General features: G+C 55.3%; 1 protein-coding gene across 6 annotated transcripts; it reads left to right on the plus strand.

Moving 5' to 3' along the window:
- Nucleotides 1-1120: 1120 nt before the first annotated feature.
- Nucleotides 1121-17533, plus strand: ITIH4 (inter-alpha-trypsin inhibitor heavy chain 4). 6 transcript variants are annotated; one of them, XM_058726593.1, is made up of 24 exons: nucleotides 1121-1255; nucleotides 2796-2956; nucleotides 4979-5083; nucleotides 5230-5392; nucleotides 5531-5641; nucleotides 6132-6257; nucleotides 7389-7505; nucleotides 7768-7936; nucleotides 8038-8163; nucleotides 8348-8529; nucleotides 8624-8809; nucleotides 10916-11055; nucleotides 11316-11470; nucleotides 11770-11796; nucleotides 12075-12128; nucleotides 12284-12337; nucleotides 12568-12720; nucleotides 13298-13420; nucleotides 13545-13571; nucleotides 13660-13776; nucleotides 14864-15038; nucleotides 16470-16624; nucleotides 16752-16848; nucleotides 17307-17533. In XM_058726593.1, the coding sequence occupies exons 1-24, from the start codon at nucleotides 1166-1168 to the stop codon at nucleotides 17374-17376; spliced, it is 2883 nt and encodes a 960-aa protein (XP_058582576.1). In that variant the 5' UTR covers nucleotides 1121-1165; the 3' UTR covers nucleotides 17377-17533. The 6 variants fall into 6 exon arrangements, with proteins under 6 accessions (XP_058582576.1, XP_058582577.1, XP_058582579.1 ...); XM_058726594.1 differs by having other exon boundaries at nucleotides 12595-12720; XM_058726596.1 differs by lacking the exon at nucleotides 12284-12337 and having other exon boundaries at nucleotides 12595-12720.
- The last annotated feature ends 1573 nt before the right edge of the window (nucleotides 17534-19106 follow it).

A 19106-nucleotide genomic window follows, 5' to 3' on the forward strand; every position in this document is an offset into this window, starting at 1 on the left:
CAACCCAGGGCTTGGTACCTGGCCACACTTTCCTGAAGCAACTTTACCTTATCTATGGCCAGACTTGGGAGCTGGGCTGTCCCAGAGCCGCCAGGGACGTGAGCACCAGCTGCGTCCAGATCCCTTAATATTTATTCATTTTATTGCTATTTGTTATAAAAGCAGCATTTCAAGTTTATTAAAGAAAAATTGAAAAAAGCTACTGGTAATCCTACTCCAGGCCCTCGGGTGCATTCCTACGGGTCTGGGCTCAGGACAGTGGCACTGCCTTGGTGTGCTGATGGCTGGGTGTCCTGTGCTTTCTCACGCAAGCCGTGAATCATGGGCTCCCTTGGCACGACCGACCTCCACAGGCTATCTGAGTGCACACACCCCCACAATGAATCATCCCCTTCAGGACTTGTGTTGCACGATTTCCTATCAATAAATTACCCAGAAGGAGACTTCCGGGCCACAAGGTGCAGGCATCTTTATGGTTCTCAGTTTGTATTGCCAAAGTGCGGGTCTTGTTCTGGCAGCCTTGCTGGAGTTGAGCCAAGAGCCCTAGCTAGGTTAATGGGGGCTGACAGCAGCCGGGGACCCAAGGAGAGAGAAGGGGACCCCTGGACCCAGCCCCTCTCACCCCAGAAATGAAGTGTCTCCATCCTGCCTTGGCCCCAGCATATCTTGCCCCACTCAGACACTCCAGTGGCTCCTCAGAGCCATTAGGGCCCTCACTGCCCCGTCACATCAAGCTGGCCTCCGGTCCCCCTGCCTCCTGGAAGCCACCCCCTAGCCCTCCTGTTCTGGGCCATCCCTATTTCCCCCAGACTGGGCTTTTGGAGAGCAGGCTGGTTCACTGGTGTATCTCCCAGACCTAGGGAGCTGGCTGGTGCAATGGCTGGTATGGGGGGTGGTAGTGGCCTGGGGTGACCGTGGACCTTTCAGAAGGGGTGCCGTACCCAACTCCCACCTGAGCTTGCTCTTCCTCGGTACATGTTCCTGTCCCCAGCCAAGGTCCACAGGATATTCACAGTTTACTTATCTGAGGCAACTGCAGTTTTTGGCTTGTAGATCCCAATTTCCCAGAACCTGCCCCCACAGGGGCGGGACAGCAAGCATGTTATTAATTCATTCCCCACTTCTTCTCGAGTTCAGAAGCAACCTGCCAGGCACGGGAGCCAAAATGAAGCCTTCAGCCCCTTGCCGCACCTGTAGCATCGCGACGGTCCTGCTCTCGCTGCTGGCTGTCCTTCACACCTCCACCCCGCAAAAGGTAGTGGGTGTCCGTGGGGGCCTGAGTGTGAATGGTGTGAGCTGATTAGCAATGGTGAGAGCCTCTGCACGTGCAAGCATTATGTGGACAAGGGAGCATGGATCAGTGTGTGTGCAAAGAGTTGGTGCTGACCATCCACCAGGCACTAGCCCGGGCTGTATGGTTCCTCTCTTACTTAACAGTAGGGAGATCTAGTCCCATTTTACAGGGAGAAAATGCAGCCCAATAAGTTGCTGCTAGAGGCCGGCAGTGGGGGGCGTGGGGAAAGGGGTAGGAATGGGCTTCACGAGGGGCACCTGGGTGGCTCAGTTGGTTGGGCAGTTGAATATCCAGCTTCGGCTTAGGTCACGATCTCACAGTTCATGGGTTTGACCCCCGCATCGGTCTCTGCACTTTTGGTGTGGAGCTTGCTTGGGATTCTTGCTCTCTCCTCTCTCTCTGACCCTCCCCCACTTGCACTTTTTCTCTCTTTCAAAATAAGTAAATAAACTTTTTAAAAAATGGGTTTCATGAGCCCAAGTCTACCTCTCCCTGGCTGAGTGGCCATGAAGGAGTTATTTATTTAAAGTTTGTTTATTTATTTTGAAAGAGAGAGAGAGGCATGCAAGCAGGGTAGGGGCAGAGAGAGAGAGGGACAGAGGATCTGAAGCAGGCTCTACGCCAACAGCAGAGAGCCCAATGCGGCGCTCGAACTCACAAACTGCAAGATGATGACCTGAGCCGAAATCAAGAGTCAGAAGCTTACCCAATTGAGCCACCCAGGTGCCCCAGGAGTTATGTACTCTGTGTCTGTTTCCTCATCTATAAAACACTAAAAAGAAAAGCTATTCAAACCTGTAACATTTATAAAGAACTTAGTACAGTGCCTGCCACCCAGCAGACACTCCCGTGTATACATAAGCCGCCGGGCCAGTCACCTGTCTCTGTGCTAAGCTGCATGCACAGCGGAACATACCGCGTGCAGGCAGCTGGTGTGCACATGTCCTTCCCTGGGGACCACAGATCTGGAGGAGAGCATATGTCTGGGGAGGGTCCACAGCTGCAGGGTCAAGGGGGCAAAGAGGAAGGCTCCCAGCAATTAGAGACTGGGTCCTCATCACCTCCAAGTTCTAGCTCCTGTGAGCACCTGGTGGGAGACAGGCAAGAGCTGTTTTTCCCAGTTTCCACGAGGCTGAGGTCACCAGAAATCACAGGACTTGTTCATTACCCTTTCAGTGGGCAGAGCTAAGATCAAATGTGAAGCTTCCTGACCCATCTAGGGCCCCCTGCCTGAGGAGTAAGTGAGAGTTGCTTCCCAGACGCACTGGGCCACAAGCTCCACCATCGTGGCCCTGAAGGGTGGGGAACGAAGCACATAGCTGCCTCTTATGTGAGACTGGTGTTCACATGTGGAATGTATCATGGGGTTTGGCTGGAGGCCTGGTCAGTGGCTCAGTCGGGAATGGGGGCCAGGACTTGGTCTGGGACTCTTTTTAAAGAGTACTGCCTCGAGCTGGACTGGCATTGAGACAATCCCATTCCTCCTCCTTCATTTGTCCAGAATGACATTGACATCTACAGCCTCACCGTGGACTCCAGGGTCTCATCCAGATTTGCCCACACAGTCGTCACCAGCAGGGTGGTCAACAAGGCCAATGTTGTACAGGAGGCCACCTTCCAGGTGGAGCTGCCCAAGAGAGCCTTCATCACCAACTTCTCCATGTAGGTACCTTCCTGCCCTCCTCGTCTCCCTCCCCAACCCAACACCATGACACCAGCTTCCCCGATGGCACCCAGTCAAGAAGAGCGACTCTCTTCCTGATGTAAGGTGTGCCTTAGGTGTGTGTGCTCGGCCTGTAGGCAATACAGGGAACCAGGGACTTTACCCACGAACTTCAGTACATTCTCAGAAGTGTTCCATACCTCCATCCTCCACACCTCCCTCCCTCCACCCCTCCCTCCTTCCATCCACCCCACCGTCCATCCCTCTGTGCACCATCCCCAAATACTGCCCAGTTGACAGGTGGAAAACCACAGCATCTTGGTTTCTTTGCCTCTGAGGAGTACAGAGTTGGGGCATCCTGAGGCCCAGGCCCAGGCAGGAGGGAGTCACCCAAAGGCAGAGTCCAGCTCAGAATACAGAAGACTTCCTAACTCCGGGACTGCCCCACAATGGAGCAATGCCTTGAGGAGGGGGATCTCTTTGTCATAGGAAGTTCCAAGCCAGGCTAGTCCCCTCCCTCCCACCTGGGATACTGCAGAGGGCGTTTCTGCTCTGGACCAGAGGCCAAAATTGGGAGACCCCCTGGGATTTCTGTGGACTCTGTGGCTGAGTGCTGATCCTCACCTTGTCCTCCTCACCCTTCCCGAATGTTTTGCAATGTTTGTCCAATACATGAGAACCCTCTCTATCTGTCCTTGTCCCCACCAGAGAGGCAGTGATTGAGGGCAGGCCAGAAAGAGGCTGATCCCAGCAACTCAGGGAGGGCGCTGGGTGGGACAGAGAGCGGGCTCAGCCGGGGTCCCCAAATTACCCTGAGACCTCTGAAAAACTATAGTGGGGGCTGGGTCCCTGTGCTCGGCTCCTTCTTCTCTCTTGGCCACTGCTTCTCCTAACCCTGGAGCGGGGGGCCTGTGCTGTGTGAGCACTGTGTGCAGTGTGCGCTCTGCAGGAGGCTCCCAGCCAGCTTGGGGAGCAGGGCACCCTGCCCCCTGCTTCCCTATGCCCTGCAGCAGCACAATCTGGGCCCAGGGAGCGGCGCCAGCCCGGGGCTCTCAGCGCATGTGATGGGCCCGGAGCCTGGCAGCCTGCTGGCCTTGGCACCCCAGCTGGGCGTCCAGGAGGAGGAGCCCTGCAGCCCACTCTGCAGCCCCATCCCTAGCCCAGGGTTAAATTATGACCAGGAATGTCAGGAAGGTGGGGAGGAGGAACACTGGGTCCTAATGCCCTGGCTACCCCCGCCGACCCCTGAACACCCTTTCATGCCACCCCCAGGTGGAGCAGGGCTGTGTTTGCCTGACACATCCCTGCTCACCTCCCAAGGAGGATCTGGAATAGTCATTTTCATTCCAGAGGAGAAGCCCTGGTAGCTCTTTCTAGTCCCCAAAAATAGGATTGTGGGACCCACACCCCTGGGAGTCCAGTCCACCCGTTGTCCAACACCTGCTTCCCCAGAGGCCAACCTCCCTGAAGAGCCCCCTGCCCTGTGCTGGCAGGGGGAGGGGCCAGAGGCTTTCAGTGCTGCGTTTCCCACTGACCTGGGAGCCCAGCATCTCTCCCCTTCCCAGTCTTCCCCGCACAGGTGCATGCAGGGCTGGACACAGGGGCACCCCAGAAAGCTCACTGGTGACTGACCAGTTCTTCTGGGAGCAGGCTGTGAGATGAGAGGGAAAGCTGGGATGTGGGGCCAGACTGCAAGGGTGAAGAGAGGCTGGGACCTAGCTCAGTCCTGCCTCCTCTGCAGCCTCCTTCCCCTGTGTGTTCGGTAAACACATGTTTGCCAACACTGTGCACGCCTCAGGGTAGATGGAGGCATGGCATAGCATGCAGAGCTCTCCTCCCCACCTGGGGTCCTGCAGAGACTTGTATACAGTAAGTACATAATAAACAGGGATGGCCTCAGGCAGAGACAGGAGTTACTCTGTTAAGAGGCACAGCGAGTCAAGGGAGGCTCCCTGGAGGAGGTGGGATTGGAGTGGGCTGCCTCTATCAGGCCCTCCACAAATCTTCCCCTCCTGCCGCAGGATCATCGACGGTGTGACTTACCCCGGGAACATCAAGGAGAAGGCTGCAGCCCAGGAGCAGTACAGCACGGCCGTGGCCAGAGGGGAGAGTGCTGGCCTCATCAAGTGAGCCAAAGATGGTGGTGGGAAGGGACCCCAGGAGGGTGGGGGCAGAGGCTGCCCTGCCTCCAGCCCTTCAGACCCTCTCCAGCCTCCAGTGGCCATAACCCCGCCCGGCCTGGAGGGACAAACCTGACGTCCCTCTCCCCCAGGGCCACCGGAAGAAAGATGGAGCAGTTCCAGGTGTCAGTCAATGTGGCTCCCTCTGCCAAGGTCACCTTCGAGCTAGTGTATGAGGAGCTGCTCAAACGGCGTCTGGAAGTGTATGAGCTGCTGCTGAAAATCCAGCCCCAGCAGCTGGTCAAGCATCTCCAGGTACTGGCACCGCCTTTTCCGGGGAGGTCTCCAGGAACACACCTGCTCTGCTGAGGGCAGCCCCTCCTTCCCCCTCTGCCTCCCCGGAGGCCCAGCCCCAGCTCCTTGCCAACCCAGTGACCCGCTTCTTGCCTCCAGATGGACATTCACATCTTTGAGCCTCAGGGCATCAGCTTTCTGGAGACAGAGAGCACCTTCATGACCAACGAACTGGCAGATGCCCTCACCATCTCACGGAACAAGACCAAGGTGGGCCTGCCATTGTCAGCAGGCAAGGGTACCAAGGGGCCTGTTGTCCGGCCAGCCTTATGAGTCTGTCCGGAGAGCGGGACAACTGGGCAGAAGCTCTGTGCTGGAGGGACTTCTGAGGTCTGTGTCCATGCTGCCACTTGGCAGAGGTGGAGGACAAGGCCCAGAGAAGGGTGGTAGGTGCTGGTGTGGAGACCACCTTCGCCTTGGTGGGGAGAAGGCTGTGGGGAGGAACTTAAGTGAGGGCCCCATGGATGGAAAGGGGCCTGCCAGCTGGATCATGCATATCCTGAGCCGGGCCCCTGCTGGTGCAGCTCTAAGAGCAGAGGTTCACTCCCCCACTCCCCTATGGGGAGTCATTCTCTCCAACAGCTCAGCCTCAGGGAACATTCCCTGGACTGTGGCCCAAGGCCATATCCTGGAATTCTTGCTTCAGATGGAGTGGGTGTGGCCATGGGGCTCTTCTCAACCCCAGCCTGTCCTTTCCCAGGCTCACATCCGATTCAAGCCCACACTCTCCCAGCAAAAGTCACCAGGGCAGGAGGACACAGTCCTGAATGGCAACTTCATCATCCGCTACGATGTGAACCGGACCCTCTCCGGGGGCTCTATTCAGGTGTGTGGGCTCCAGGCGAGAATAGTGGCAACCAGAAAATCCATCCATACTCAAGGGCTTGAGCTTACATGTTCTAGAAGGAAAGGCAAAGTAACTGCCCCTACTCATCAGTGTGAACCAGTGGCAGCACAGACCAAAAACAAGCAATTTTGTTATGTTGTCCCTGAAACAATTTTCTTTTGGAGGCACAGAAGTTTCATCTCTGCTAAAGAGATGCCTTGCAGGATTTTCCTTATTGCCTTGGCTGACAGGAGGCTCACAGTTCAGTTTGATGTCCAATGGCAGTAGCTTCTTTCATGCAAGTTTCTGGCTTCATTGTGCTTTCCCTTACTCTTTTTTTTTTTTTTTAATTTTTTTTTTTTAACATTTATTTATTTTTGAGACAGAGACAGAGCATGAACAGGGGAGGGGCAGAGAGAGAGGGAGACACAGAATCGGAAGCAGGCTCCAGGCTCTGGGCCATCAGCCCAGAGCCTGATGCGGGGCTCGAACTCACAGACCGCAAGATCGTGACCTGAGCCGAAGGCGGACGCTCAACCGACTGAGCCACCCAGGCGCCCCCCTTTACTCTTTTGATGGACCTTGTTTTTTAAAACTTTTTTTAACTTTTTTTTTTTGAGAGAGACAGAGTGTGGGTGGGGGAGGGGCAGAGAGAGAGGGAGATACACAATCCAAAGAAGGCTCCAGGCTCTGAGTTGTCAGCACAAAGCCCGATGACATGGGGCTCAAACTCACACACCGTGAGTCACGACCTGAACTGAAGTCAGAAGCTCAACCCACTGAGCCACCCAGGTGCCCCACTATGGACCTTGTTTTTCAAGTCCTTACTCTTTTAACGGATCTCAGGTTTATTATGTCTAAACCTTTTAGGATAAATTGCCTCAAATACTAAAACAAATAGGAGGTAAAGTGGGGGTAGAGTTCTAGTAGGCCATACGTGAGCAGGGAAGGCAAGAGAGGGGCTGGACTGAGCCCTAGAAGATGTTGAGGATTTGAGGAAGTTAGCAGTGGGACAGAGACAGATGGGGCTGCGTGAAGAGAGGAACCCAAGTATTAAGCTGAGAAGGCTGGTTGGGGGCAGGGCAGGGCTGCAGCTCTTATTTACCTGGGTTTGTTTCACTCTGATCACAGATTGAAAATGGCTACTTTGTACACTACTTTGCCCCCGAGGGCCTACCCACAATACCCAAGAATGTGATCTTTGTCATTGACAAGAGCGGCTCCATGTTGGGCAGGAAGATCCAACAGGTGGGTCCCACAGGTTAAGACCACAACTCTGGAAACTCACACATGCCTCACACCATCACCTCTGGCCCAGTAGGCAGATTCTCCCTCCTCCATCTTCCTGAGTATGGGGTACCCAGGGGTTGAGATTGGTCAGAGCATCGGCAGGTCCTGGCTCTAGAGCAGTCACCATGCAAGTCCGGGGATGCCAGCCCAAGTACACAGGATGCCAGCCCCAGGGAGGCTCCACTGAGACACCCACCTTGTCTCCGATCCTCCTGCTCAGACCCGGGAAGCCTTAATCAAGATCCTGGATGACCTCAGCCCCAGAGACCAGTTCAACCTTATCAGCTTCAGCGGGGATGCAACCCAGTGGAAGCCATTGCTGGTGCCAGCCTCAGCCGAGGACGTGAACCAGGCCAGGAGATATGTGGCTGGCATCCAGGCCCAAGGCGGTGAGTGCCTCTGTAGCCCTGCTATGGTGTGGGGGCTTCTGGGGCACCAAGCCCAGCCTGAGGCGCTGGGCTGGAAGCCATCCTGAGTGTGTGCCCCCCAGGGACCAACATCAACGACGCAATGCTAATGGCCGTGCAGCTGCTGAGTAACGCCAACCGGCAGGAGCTGCTGCCCGCGGGCAGTGTCTCCCTCATCATCCTGCTCACCGATGGTGACCCCACTGTGGGTGAGGGCACCACCAGCAACTCCAAGGCACACGGCCCAGAGGGATCTGCTGAGGACTTCCCCTGGCTTGCTGTGGAACCCGAGGCAGGGCGGGGGGTGGGGGGGGTCTCTAGAGTCCAGAAGTATCCATTGAACAAATCTGTTTTCTCATACCCCCCACCCCCTTCCCAAACTGCTGGGCCCAGGAGAGACCAACCCTGCGAGGATCCAGAAGAATGTGCAGGAAGCCATAGCTGGCCAGTACAGCCTCTTCTGCCTGGGCTTTGGCTTTGATGTCAGCTATGCCTTCCTGGAGAAGCTGGCACTGGACAACGGTGGCCTGGCTCGGCGCATCTATGAGGACTCGGACTCTGCCCTGCAGCTCCAGGTGCCAGAGTGTCCCCAGTGGCCCCTGAGTGAGGGATGGCACAGAGAGGCAGGCAGACCCCAGCCCCGCACTCGTGACACCCCCCACCTTGCAGGATTTCTACCAGGAAGTGGCCAACCCACTGCTGACAGCAGTGACCTTTGAGTACCCAAGCAACGCTGTGGAGGAGGTTTCGCAGGACAACTTCCGGCTGCTCTTCAAAGGCTCCGAGATCGTGGTCGCTGGGAAGCTCCAGGACCAGAGCCCTGATGTGCTCTCAGCCAAAGTCAGAGGGCATCTGGTGAGTGTGGCCGGCCATTCTGCAGGGGAAAGGCCACTGGAGCAGGGAGTCAGAAGGGCTTCATTCACACCCCAGCCCCACAGGGCTCCAGCAGTGGAGAGAGCAAGTCACGAAGTGCTGTCTCCCACTTAGAGATGACACGCAGCAGTCCGTCTGTGCTGCTGCTGTTCCTGAGAGAACCAGAGGCCTGGCATTCCCTCCTGTCCTCACACTGCCCTCTGAGGTTGCAATGGGGTAGAGAGGGCTGCTCCCATTTCACAGATGAGCAGGCTGAGATCCAGGCAGGGCAGGCAACTTGCCTGGGGCCCCTCTGCAGCCAGATCAAGAGCGTGGCTCCCCACATGGTGCCGTCTCTGCCCAGTCTTCCCCTGCCTCTGTGCCACAGGAGGCCCTGTCATTCCACAGAGAGAAACAGCACCTGCTCTGCGCCAGGTCCTTCTCTAGGCCCTGGGGACGCTGTCCTCCCGACAGTGACAGTGCGTGTAAATCCTCACACCAGCAAGGAGATTCGGGCTGGGATGTCCCTGACACAACAAACCCAGGAACTCAGGGGAGCAGCCCTGGGAACCCAAACCTGGTCTGGGAATCAGGGAGGGATGCCTGAAGGAGGCCCAGCTGAGACTGAAGGATGAGTAGAGGATGGTACAGGCCAGATGGTGGAGTGATGGAGGAACATTCTAGGCTTGCATGGCAAGCAGGCAGTGTGTGTGGGAAGAACAGCAGGTAGGTGAGTCAGAAGAGAATGGGGGGGGTCCCGGGCCTCACCTCAGAGGAAGTGGCCGAGTAGTGGGATGGGCAGTGTGTGACCTATGGCCAGCCTGCCTGGGTTCAGACCCAGCTCTGCCACCTCCCAGAGGTGAGTCCTGGGGCAAATCACTTAACCTCACTGTGCCTCAGTTTCCTCCTGTGTAAAAATCAGAATAGGTCACCCTACCCACCTTGTAAAACTGCTGTGGGGATTACAGTCTGGCCCCAGTGTAAATATTTCATTCATGTTAGCTGCTAATATGAACCTAAAGGCCCAGGCGTTCCCAAAGTGTAGGACCCAAGGTGACTCAGGGTAGTTCACAAACATGTTTGTTTTAGTAGTTGTGTATTTATTTTAATGTGTCTCCTGAAAAATAGAACTTGAACCCCAGACCTAAGATTTCACAGGTATTATTGCTTGGGACAGGGCCAAATAAATAGTATTCGACTATTTAAAGTTCATTTAAGGAAAACCATCAAGCAAATAGCTCTATGTGTGGATAGGACAAAATTCGTGCAGGTGGCCTGCATGTGACAGTGTGGGGAGGCCTGGCTCTGGGTGAGAGACAGAAGAGGTAGTTCCAGCAGGGGTAGTGGGATCTGATCCACACTGAGAAGTTCTTCGACTGCGGTGGGGAGCAATGGCAAGAAAGGTGGGGTTTCCTCTGTCCTCCCACCTCCTGCCACTTCCCAGGCTGTGGGCAGGGCAGCCCCAGACCAGAAGCCCCCTCCCTGGGGAAGGATGCAGCAGTCACTCGGAGCTCGGCATATGCCTTGCTGCCTCCATCCCACAGTGCCCAGCCCCAGCAGAGGGCATCAGCATGGTCCGGGATAGCTGGTTGCGGGTGGACGGGACCCCAAGCCCTGTCAGGGCCATGACACCAGAGTCCTCTTTTCAACTCTGCCACTGACTGCTGGGGAAAGCTCTTCCCTCTTTGTCCCCAGAGTCTTTATCTTTGGGGTGAGTGTGGAATGCATCTGGGGACCCTTTCTGTCCACACACCACACTTGGACTTCCTTCCTACTGCTGTTTCTACACTGTCCTGGGCTTCACATCCCATTCTCATTTCCCTTTCTCTGGAAGGATCCGTCTGACCTGAGCTCCCAGCTCTGTGTCTGCCATGTTGCACTTGGACGGTTTGCTACCTTTTATCTCCACCTCCTTCTCATCTTGGGAGGCTCTGTGACCAAGACTCTCATTCCCCAAACTCCCTCCCCACGCCCCACTCTACTCAAAGGTAGTGCAGTCCTTGCAGCCGATGCATGGGGGCTGCCCCAGCTCCAAGCAGGTTTCATGTGGGAGCACTTGGAAGACCTAGGCCCTCACAGCTCCTGCCCCGGCTGGGCCCCTCTTTCTAGCACATGCAGAACATCACCTTCCAAACGGAAATTAGAGTGGCGGAGAAGGAGGAAGAGTTCCAGAGCCCCAAGTACATCTTCCACAGCTTCATGGAGAGACTCTGGGCATACCTGACCATCCAGCAACTGCTAGAGAAAATGTGGGTAGCCCACACCTTTGAGGGCCCACCAGGATAGCTGCACATAGCCTGAGCACCTTCACAAGCTTCCCATGGCGGCGGGGGCGGTGGGGGGAGCAGCGGGCACAGGGTGTCTCCCAAGTCCAGAGAGAGGGGGTTGTGGCACCACGTGTGAGCTCCAGACTCTCCCAGTGGAACCTTCCCAGAAGGGTCTGGAAGGGAGGGAGAATCTGACAAGGAATCCAGGGACCTGCTGAACCTGTGATGTCCTCAACCTGCAGGATTTTGGCATCTGATGCTGAGAAACAGGCCCTTGAGACCCGAGCTCTGAACTTGTCGCTCCAGTACAGCTTTGTCACACCCCTCACGTCCATGGTGGTCACCAAACCCGAAGGCGAAGAACGATCTGAAGTTGCAGAGAAGCCTGTGGAAACCGGTGGGTGTGAGAGCAGGACCCCAGCCTCCTTGGCAGCACAGTTTTGACCCAGCACCCTCCGCAGCCTTTCCTCTGCATCCCAACCAAGACCCCGACCCTGCCACCCCTAATCTCCCAGGAGCCCTGGGAGACTCCTCCCATTTCATTGATGTGAAAGCTGAGACCAGGTCTCCTGACCCCAGAGTTCACTGCACCTGTTTAGTGCTGGGGTTGGAAAGCAAGGTTAAATACAAGCATGTCAAATTTATTGAAATCACTCTAACAGTGTATTTCTTTCTTTCTCTTTTTGTTTTATCCAGAAAACAAACGCAAGCACTTCCACTTAGGTAAGAGCCTCAAAGGCTGGGCTGGGGGACAGTTGGCTGACACAGGACCTAAGGCACCAGCCCCACAAGGTTGCTGGCCAGGGCCTCTCCAGCCCAACCCCACTGCCAGCAGGGGGTGTCATCTGCCTAAGCAAATGGGTGCATTTAGTCACTTCGTTCATTCAGATACTGGCTGCCATTTGGGGCCTGCCCTGGGCACTAGGGATACAATCCCTGTTCAACTGCAGGCCCCAGAAAGGTACATCTAACAAGCAAACCCAGGTCCCTCTGATTTCCAGGTCTTCCTCTCTCCAGATTTCATACCATGGGAGACAGAAGTTCCAGATTAACAGGTGGCAAAGGAGGAGAGGGGAGAGGGGTGGGAGATTGACAGAATCATGACCCTGGCCACAGATTGGGCTCTGCCCTGGTTGTTGGGGGAGTGACTTTCCTGGCTCACCTGGCTGGCTGGCGGGGCTGGGACTCACGTCCAGTTATGTCTGATTAGGGAGCAGCTATGCAGACTCCTTCCTTACCGAAAGAAGCGGCTATAGAGGACCAAGTAATTTGAATTGGGGACTGGGGGTGGGGGCTGACATCCCAGTGGCAGGGGCGGAGGGGTTCAAGAAGGGTCCTTTGTTCCCACTTTGAATTTCTTCTGGCCATGGGAGGAGAGGCTCCCAGAGTGATGAGTGCAGGGAAGGGAGCCATCCACCCTCTCCACATCCCTCTCCCGGGGTGGGTCCCAGAGCCCAGGCTGGAGGGGGGGACCACAACACCACTTTAGAGAAGACTGTGTGTGTGTCAACTTTTCCAAAGCTGGACCTTCTGGGAAGGCACCTGGTAACCCAGGGAGAATCGGACCACAAGGACCTGTTCATTCTCCATCTCATCATCTAACCTACCATGGGGTTAGGGACTTGCTGCTACCAGACATGTTGTTAGGTAAGCCACTTTCTGACCCTCTGAGAGTCTAGTTTCCTTAAGGTGATCATTAAACCTGCCTGTAGAGTTGGAGAGGTAAAGCACCAGCACAGAGCCTGACACGGGGCTCAAACCCAGAACTGTGAGACCATGACCTAAGCCAAAGTCAGACACTTAACTGACTGAGCCACCCAGGTGCCCTGAAGTAATGTGTCCTTTATTTTCACTGGATCAGATTCATTACACTCTGGAGGCTGGCTCAGGATGGAACCTTCTAGAAAGGGAAGGCTTCCTCCATTTCCAAAGCTAACAGTGGTCCCTTGAGCTATTTCCAATCCCAAATCTGGATTCAGAAACGGCAGAGTCAGGCTAGACCCCATGTCCTCTGCATTTTCCCTAATAGTATGCTCTCCTGTTTGAAAATCTCGTTACAAAGGCTCTTCCAAGTTGGATGTATGTATGGCAGGGGTTATGGGGGCAGGGGGGTGGCGGGTGGCAACGATGGCTGGAGGATGTGAAGATTACTCTCAATCCTGACTACCTTCTTCCTTTCTGTTTCTGGCTGCCCCTGCACTAATGCCTGCTTTGGCACCATCAGCCCCCTCCATTCCTGATGAAGTGGATTTAAGAATCAAGGCCAGAGTTTCTGCAATACCTTCTGACACTATGACACAGAGACACCAGGAGAGGAAACCCTCGGGGAGCTCTGAGGACACATCACGTGGGTTTCCCAGTGTTGAAGTTGAGAGGGAGCCCTGGCCACGGGCATCTGCTTCTCCATCTCTCACCTCTTCCCCCACTCCCCAGGAAGGGGCTGTCTAAATCCAGACTTTTTCTTCTTTCAGAACCAGCCAAGACAGACTCACCCCCAGGTAGGTTGCCAGCCTCCCTCAGGCCCCCTCCCTGCCCTTACCTCCCAGCCCGCTCTACCTGCTCTAGGAACTACACCTGCTGTCCCAGCCCCCATCCAGGCACCTCCTGTCATCCTGACACTGCCTGGACAGAGTGTGAATCATCTCTGTGTGGACATCAAGCACTCTCAGGGGCCAATGAACCTGCTCTCAGACCCTGACCAAGGTGAGAGGTGCATACCCAATCATCTACCCAGAGAGACCCAGACACCACTCACTCCCAACTTAACCACCCCAGAGACAATGATGGGACACCAGCCCATGGAGACACACCTTACCCCGTGTGGGCCTGTCCCAAGATCACGGTGTGGCCTGCCTCTGGGCGCTGACACTTGCACTTACACGGCCACCCCACAGACTTTCCCCTGAACACCACATATGCAGGTCCGGGTGGCCTGGGCACTCCAGGGAGACCAGATGTGGACTTGCCCCAGGCACTGCCATACTTCAGGGGTGACGAGACAGACTTGGGCACACATAAGCTCAGAGGCCTATAGTCAATGCCCAGAGCGACATGGAAGTGAGCCCAGAGGAGGAGACAAGAGCTGTCTGAGGTTCAGGGGAGGCTGCACGGGGTCATACAGGAATGATTGGGCCTTGGCAGATGAGTGGGGGCCCACTGGGCAGAGGAAGGGGAAAGCAGCAGCGGAGCCCTGGAAGGTACTGATAGGACTCTGGAGGGTGTGGAGCAGGCGAATGGGAGGAAGGGGTAGGTGTGCTGACCAGGCCTGCACTCCCAACCCCAGAAGGGTCCTACTGGTTGAACCGAGTGTCAGGTCAGATGTGAGGATACACAGCACTCGGGGATGCTCACACACACCTGCAGAGCCACCCAGAGCCAATGAGCCTCTGCGGCTCCCCCATTCTTCCCACATCCACCCGGTCTACCGCTCATCTCACCAGGCCGTGGTCTGCTTGCTCCCAGAGGCTGGGCATCGCTCGTTTTCCATCTCGCTCTTGGCCACAGCACCTCATCAGGCCAGCCACACTATGGGGGCTTTATGAATATTCCCTGATTTCAGACAGGATCTGCCCTCTCAAAGGGCTCGTCTGAAGGTGGCCATCGCTGAGGATTCGGGGGCCCTTCCAAAGCCACATGAAACCAGGGGATGAGGGAGAGGTTGTGGGAGGAAGTGTTGGGAAAAGGGGACTGAGAAGGTGAGCTGGTGAGAAGGGGTTTGGGTAGACCTGTCATCCAGGCCAGCACCCAGCTGGGGCCATGGCCTTGACCTCTGTGCTCCCGGCCCTCTTAGGGGTTGAGGTGACTGGCCAGTATGAGACAGAAAAGGCCCAGTTCTCGTGGATCGAGGTGACCTTCAAGAACCCCCAGCTGCAGGTCCGCGCCTCCCCTGAGCACGTGGTAGTGACTCGAAATCGAAGAAACTCTGCCTATAAGTGGAAAGAGACGCTGTTCTCGGTGACACCTGGGTATGCCCCCCGCTGGGTACTTCTCTGGCCACATTAGTTGGCTGGTGACTGCTGCTAGGTGATCTGGGCCCATGCGCCTGGGGATGGGGTGGCGGAGCATGCGTCTCCTGCGGTGGGCTGCCCCCGCAGAGAGCCCTGCACCATACCCTCCCTTTCTGGAGGTCACAGAGGGGTTGTGCTGGGACCCAGCTGCCCTCACACCTCACCTGGGTCACTACCCGACGTGGGGCACAGTGTGGTTTGGAGCTAGCTCTACTGCCAGTCCTGTGTGACCCTGGGCAGGCTGCCTAGCTGCTCTGTTTCCTCACTCGTAACTAGAGACAATCACCCAGCCCTGAGTCAGAGGGCTGAGGAGAAGGTCCAATGAGGGGATGGGATCCAGGAGTACTGTGCCCATTGGACAGTATGGTGCCCACTGGGTACAGGGGAGGGCCGTGCTGTCTGTGTGGTGAGGTAATGACGACAATAATGAGAAGCTGGAGAGCACTGTTCCCTGGGGGAGGTTACGAATGTCATCCTTAGCATAGAGGTGGACAGCCACCTCTTCTGGGTGAGGCTGCCCCACCACAGAGCTTTCCAGAGGCAGCTTGCCAGCTCTGGAGGCTACCAGGGGCCTGGGAGTGGGGCCAAGGACCCTGGCCCTCTTTGAGCAGTGCGCAAGACCCCAGCCTATACCGAGCACGGAGAGTCTTGTCCTCTGCCCTCTCACTGTGCCACACTGTAGAGACCGGTTTCCACTTGACAAATGAGTGGGTGCCTAGAAAATCTGAGGGGCTTACCCGAAAACCATCCAATTTCATAAGAGATCTTAAAGTCTCCTATTATCTGATAAATGCACAAAGAATGTCAAGAGTTTCTGTGCCCTGGACGTGCACACTAGAAGGTAGAATGAAGAATTCCTAACACCTGCAGTGAGAGAAAATCCAAATACTTTCATGAGCTGCAGAAGATACACCTAAGAGAAAACAGACCACATCTTGTACATTGAATCAAGGACAGTGTAAATTTAGGGCAGTTCCATTTCAAATAACCTCAGAGTAACAGCAGGATCTTATTCAACATGCTTTAAGGAGCCTGACAATCAAAGCTTATCTTAAGTAGAAAAGGACAGGATAGGATGAAAAGGGACTTGCTCTTCTAGACATAAGTAACACTAATCATCAGAAGGAAGTGGCACTAGCCATAAAAACGAAGGGGATAGAATGAATGTATCAGGCAATTGCCTAAATCATATAAAACTAATTTATGAGAAACTAATCTAAGAAAACCAGGGAGGGAAAGGAATCTGGTTTATCTTATAAATAATACACCAGATACCGCTAAGACGGTCCCAGTTTACCAGTGAGGAAAGCGAAGCCCAGAACATTTAAGGGACGTCCCGCCCAAGGCCACTCCCACCTCGATTGCTCAGGATGCGGGGTTTCCCCACAGCTTCAACATGACCATGGACAAGGCGGGGCTCCTGCTGCTCAGCAGCCCAGACAAAGTGACCATCGGCCTGCTCCCCTGGGACGGTCCTGGGGAGGGACTCCGGCTCCTTCTGCGGGACACCGACCGCTTCTCTAGCCACGTTGGCGGGACCCTTGGTATGTTGCCCACGGCTCAGGGCACCCTCAGAAGCCACCTCTGCCTGCGAACTGACAGTGCCCTTCACCTCTATGTGTCTCCCAACCTCCATCTTTTTTCCTTGCTGACCCGCCCTTTGTATCTCAGGCCAGTTCTACCAGGGAGTGCTCTGGGGGCCCCCAGCAGCGGCAGATGACAGCAGGCGAACACTGAGCGTTCAGGGCCGTGACTACTCTGCCACCAGGTGACTGCGCAAGCAGGCCACTGAGCCTGGCTGGGTGTGGAGGCCTAGAGGCTGGGAACTGGGCTTGGCGGGTGGCCCTACTCCTCTGTCCTTGCCTGGAACCTAGAGACAGTGAGGGCAAAGGTTGATACTTTAGATATCTCTGACCTAACTCTCAGTGACCTCACAGAGGACAGTCAGCTCAAACCTGCAAAAAACACCCCAGCCCAGAGATCACTAGGGTGAGTCGGGGACAGTAGGAAATTCCTCCCAAACTCTCAGAGCCCTGGGCCCTGAAGACCACACACAGCTGGGTCCACTTGGGTGACCAGGCCTTGTCGTCCTGTGCTGGAGGAAATTCTAAGGCTCCCAGCCTCTCTACCCTCCACACTCCTAACCCCAGCCATCTCCCTCTCTTCCCACCACACCTGAGATTTGCTGACCACCTATCTTTCTGTCTGTCCACGTATCCATCCCAGATTGCTCAAGCTGGATTACCAAGAGGGTTCCCCAGGAACAGAGATTTCCTGCTGGTCCGTGGAGCTGTAGTTATGTGGGAGGGGTTGTGCCCACACCCCGGGCCACCCCACTGTGTGCAGAGAGCTGCCACCCTGTGGCCAGAAGACCGCCCGTGGGGCCTGGACTGCGATGGGGAGGGATGTTCCCACTCATTCCAAATAAAGGTGCTGTGAGCCCAGGGAATGGACATCTGTGGTTGCATCTGGCTACATCCCAGGGCCTCAGAATCCCATTAGAACCTTCCACTGTGAGCCCCTCAAAGGCCTGTGGCCAGTAAGGCCCATGAAGAACTTTCAGTCCAACCTCTTCATTTTACAAGCAGAGAAACTAAGATTTAAAGAGATTAAATCACCCATTTAAAATGTTGCTGCAGCCCCCAGCTGGGGGTCTAGGGCGGGAGAACATTCTCTGGGAGCAAAGGTTCAGTCTGCTTAATGGTCACTGAGTCTGTGAAACCCCGTTTCGACTAAAAACAAAAACACACAAAAAAAGAAGAAAAAGAGTGAACTGGGTAGAAGTTCTTATTAGAAACACAACTGGCCCTGGGTGGGCACAAACTGGGTAGAAGTTCTTTATAGGCCAACTCTCCAACTTCTCAGCAAGCTCTTGGGCCCCTCGGTGATGGGATTTGCATGACACGGTTTGGTTTTTGCACCTGTGCTCAGGATGTCCGCTCGCCACCGGGTCAAGAGGCCAGCACTGGAGATGGGGGAGGCAGAGATGAGGTCCCCGGCCCACGGAGGATGCAAGCGTCTGTCCCCAGGAGCCTTGAGTCTCATGAGGGGGCTCCAGGCCTGGGCTCCAGGCCCTGGGTCTGCTCTGCCATCCATGCTCCGGGGGTGGGCACCCCCAAGATTGCACTCAATCCCCTGCATAGGCGAAGCACACCTAAACATCTACAGTTACTCCACCTACTTCTTAAAAAATGACACATGTCTTTGGCTTACAAATAAAAACCATGAAGAGAACAAAAGCAAAACCATGAGAATAGAATAAAAGAAACAAGCAGGGGAGGAGTTAGATCACAGGCACCAGGGTAAGGCAAGCTAGAGCGGCACAAAGCTTTGTGCAGAGCTTCCTGGCAGCCAGGGGAAAGCAATAAATGAGCTCGTTTGCTTGCTGAGAGGAAGCAAACTAGATCACCAGGGAAAGCATTCTGTTCTCAGCTCTAGAGCTTTAGAGGTTGTTTGCAGAGTGAGTCTTTCTAGAAGGGTCAGGGGAGAGCCCAGTGGGAGGGGGTTCCAGCAGCGGTTTGCCAAATTCACAGGAACACCCCTGCTGAGCTGCTGCGTCTCCATTGAGCCTGGTGGGCAGGTGGGGGTCAAGGCTGAGTCACCTTGTGAAGGTTGCTCCGAGGGGCTCAGACCAGAGCTCTGACATACCGGGATGCGAGATGAGTGCCCACCCCGACTCACCCCTCCAGGACCCCAACAGCTAGGCTGGGCTGTGGAATTGGTACAGCAGCAGAGGGGTCATGGGTGACTTTCTGGCCCAGCCGTACTTGCAGAGGTGTTCTCCGTGAACAGGTGAAAGGAGTTCGGTGCCCTTCGCTGTTTTGTTCACCGAGTGCTTTCCAGCACTCACTTGGGCCAGGCCAGGGGCTGAGTGCTGCAGGTCCATTGGATACCATGGAGACACATTGCCTCGTGTGACAGCTACCACCCAGAGAACAACCAGGTGCCACCAAGAGCCCGGGGAATGTCAGGGAAGGGTTCCTAGAAGTGGCATGGTTGGGGTTGGATTTTGAAGAATAAAGAGAA

Source organism: Neofelis nebulosa, chromosome 4, assembly GCF_028018385.1.
Source record: "Neofelis nebulosa isolate mNeoNeb1 chromosome 4, mNeoNeb1.pri, whole genome shotgun sequence".
Classification (NCBI taxonomy): Eukaryota; Metazoa; Chordata; class Mammalia; order Carnivora; family Felidae; genus Neofelis; species Neofelis nebulosa.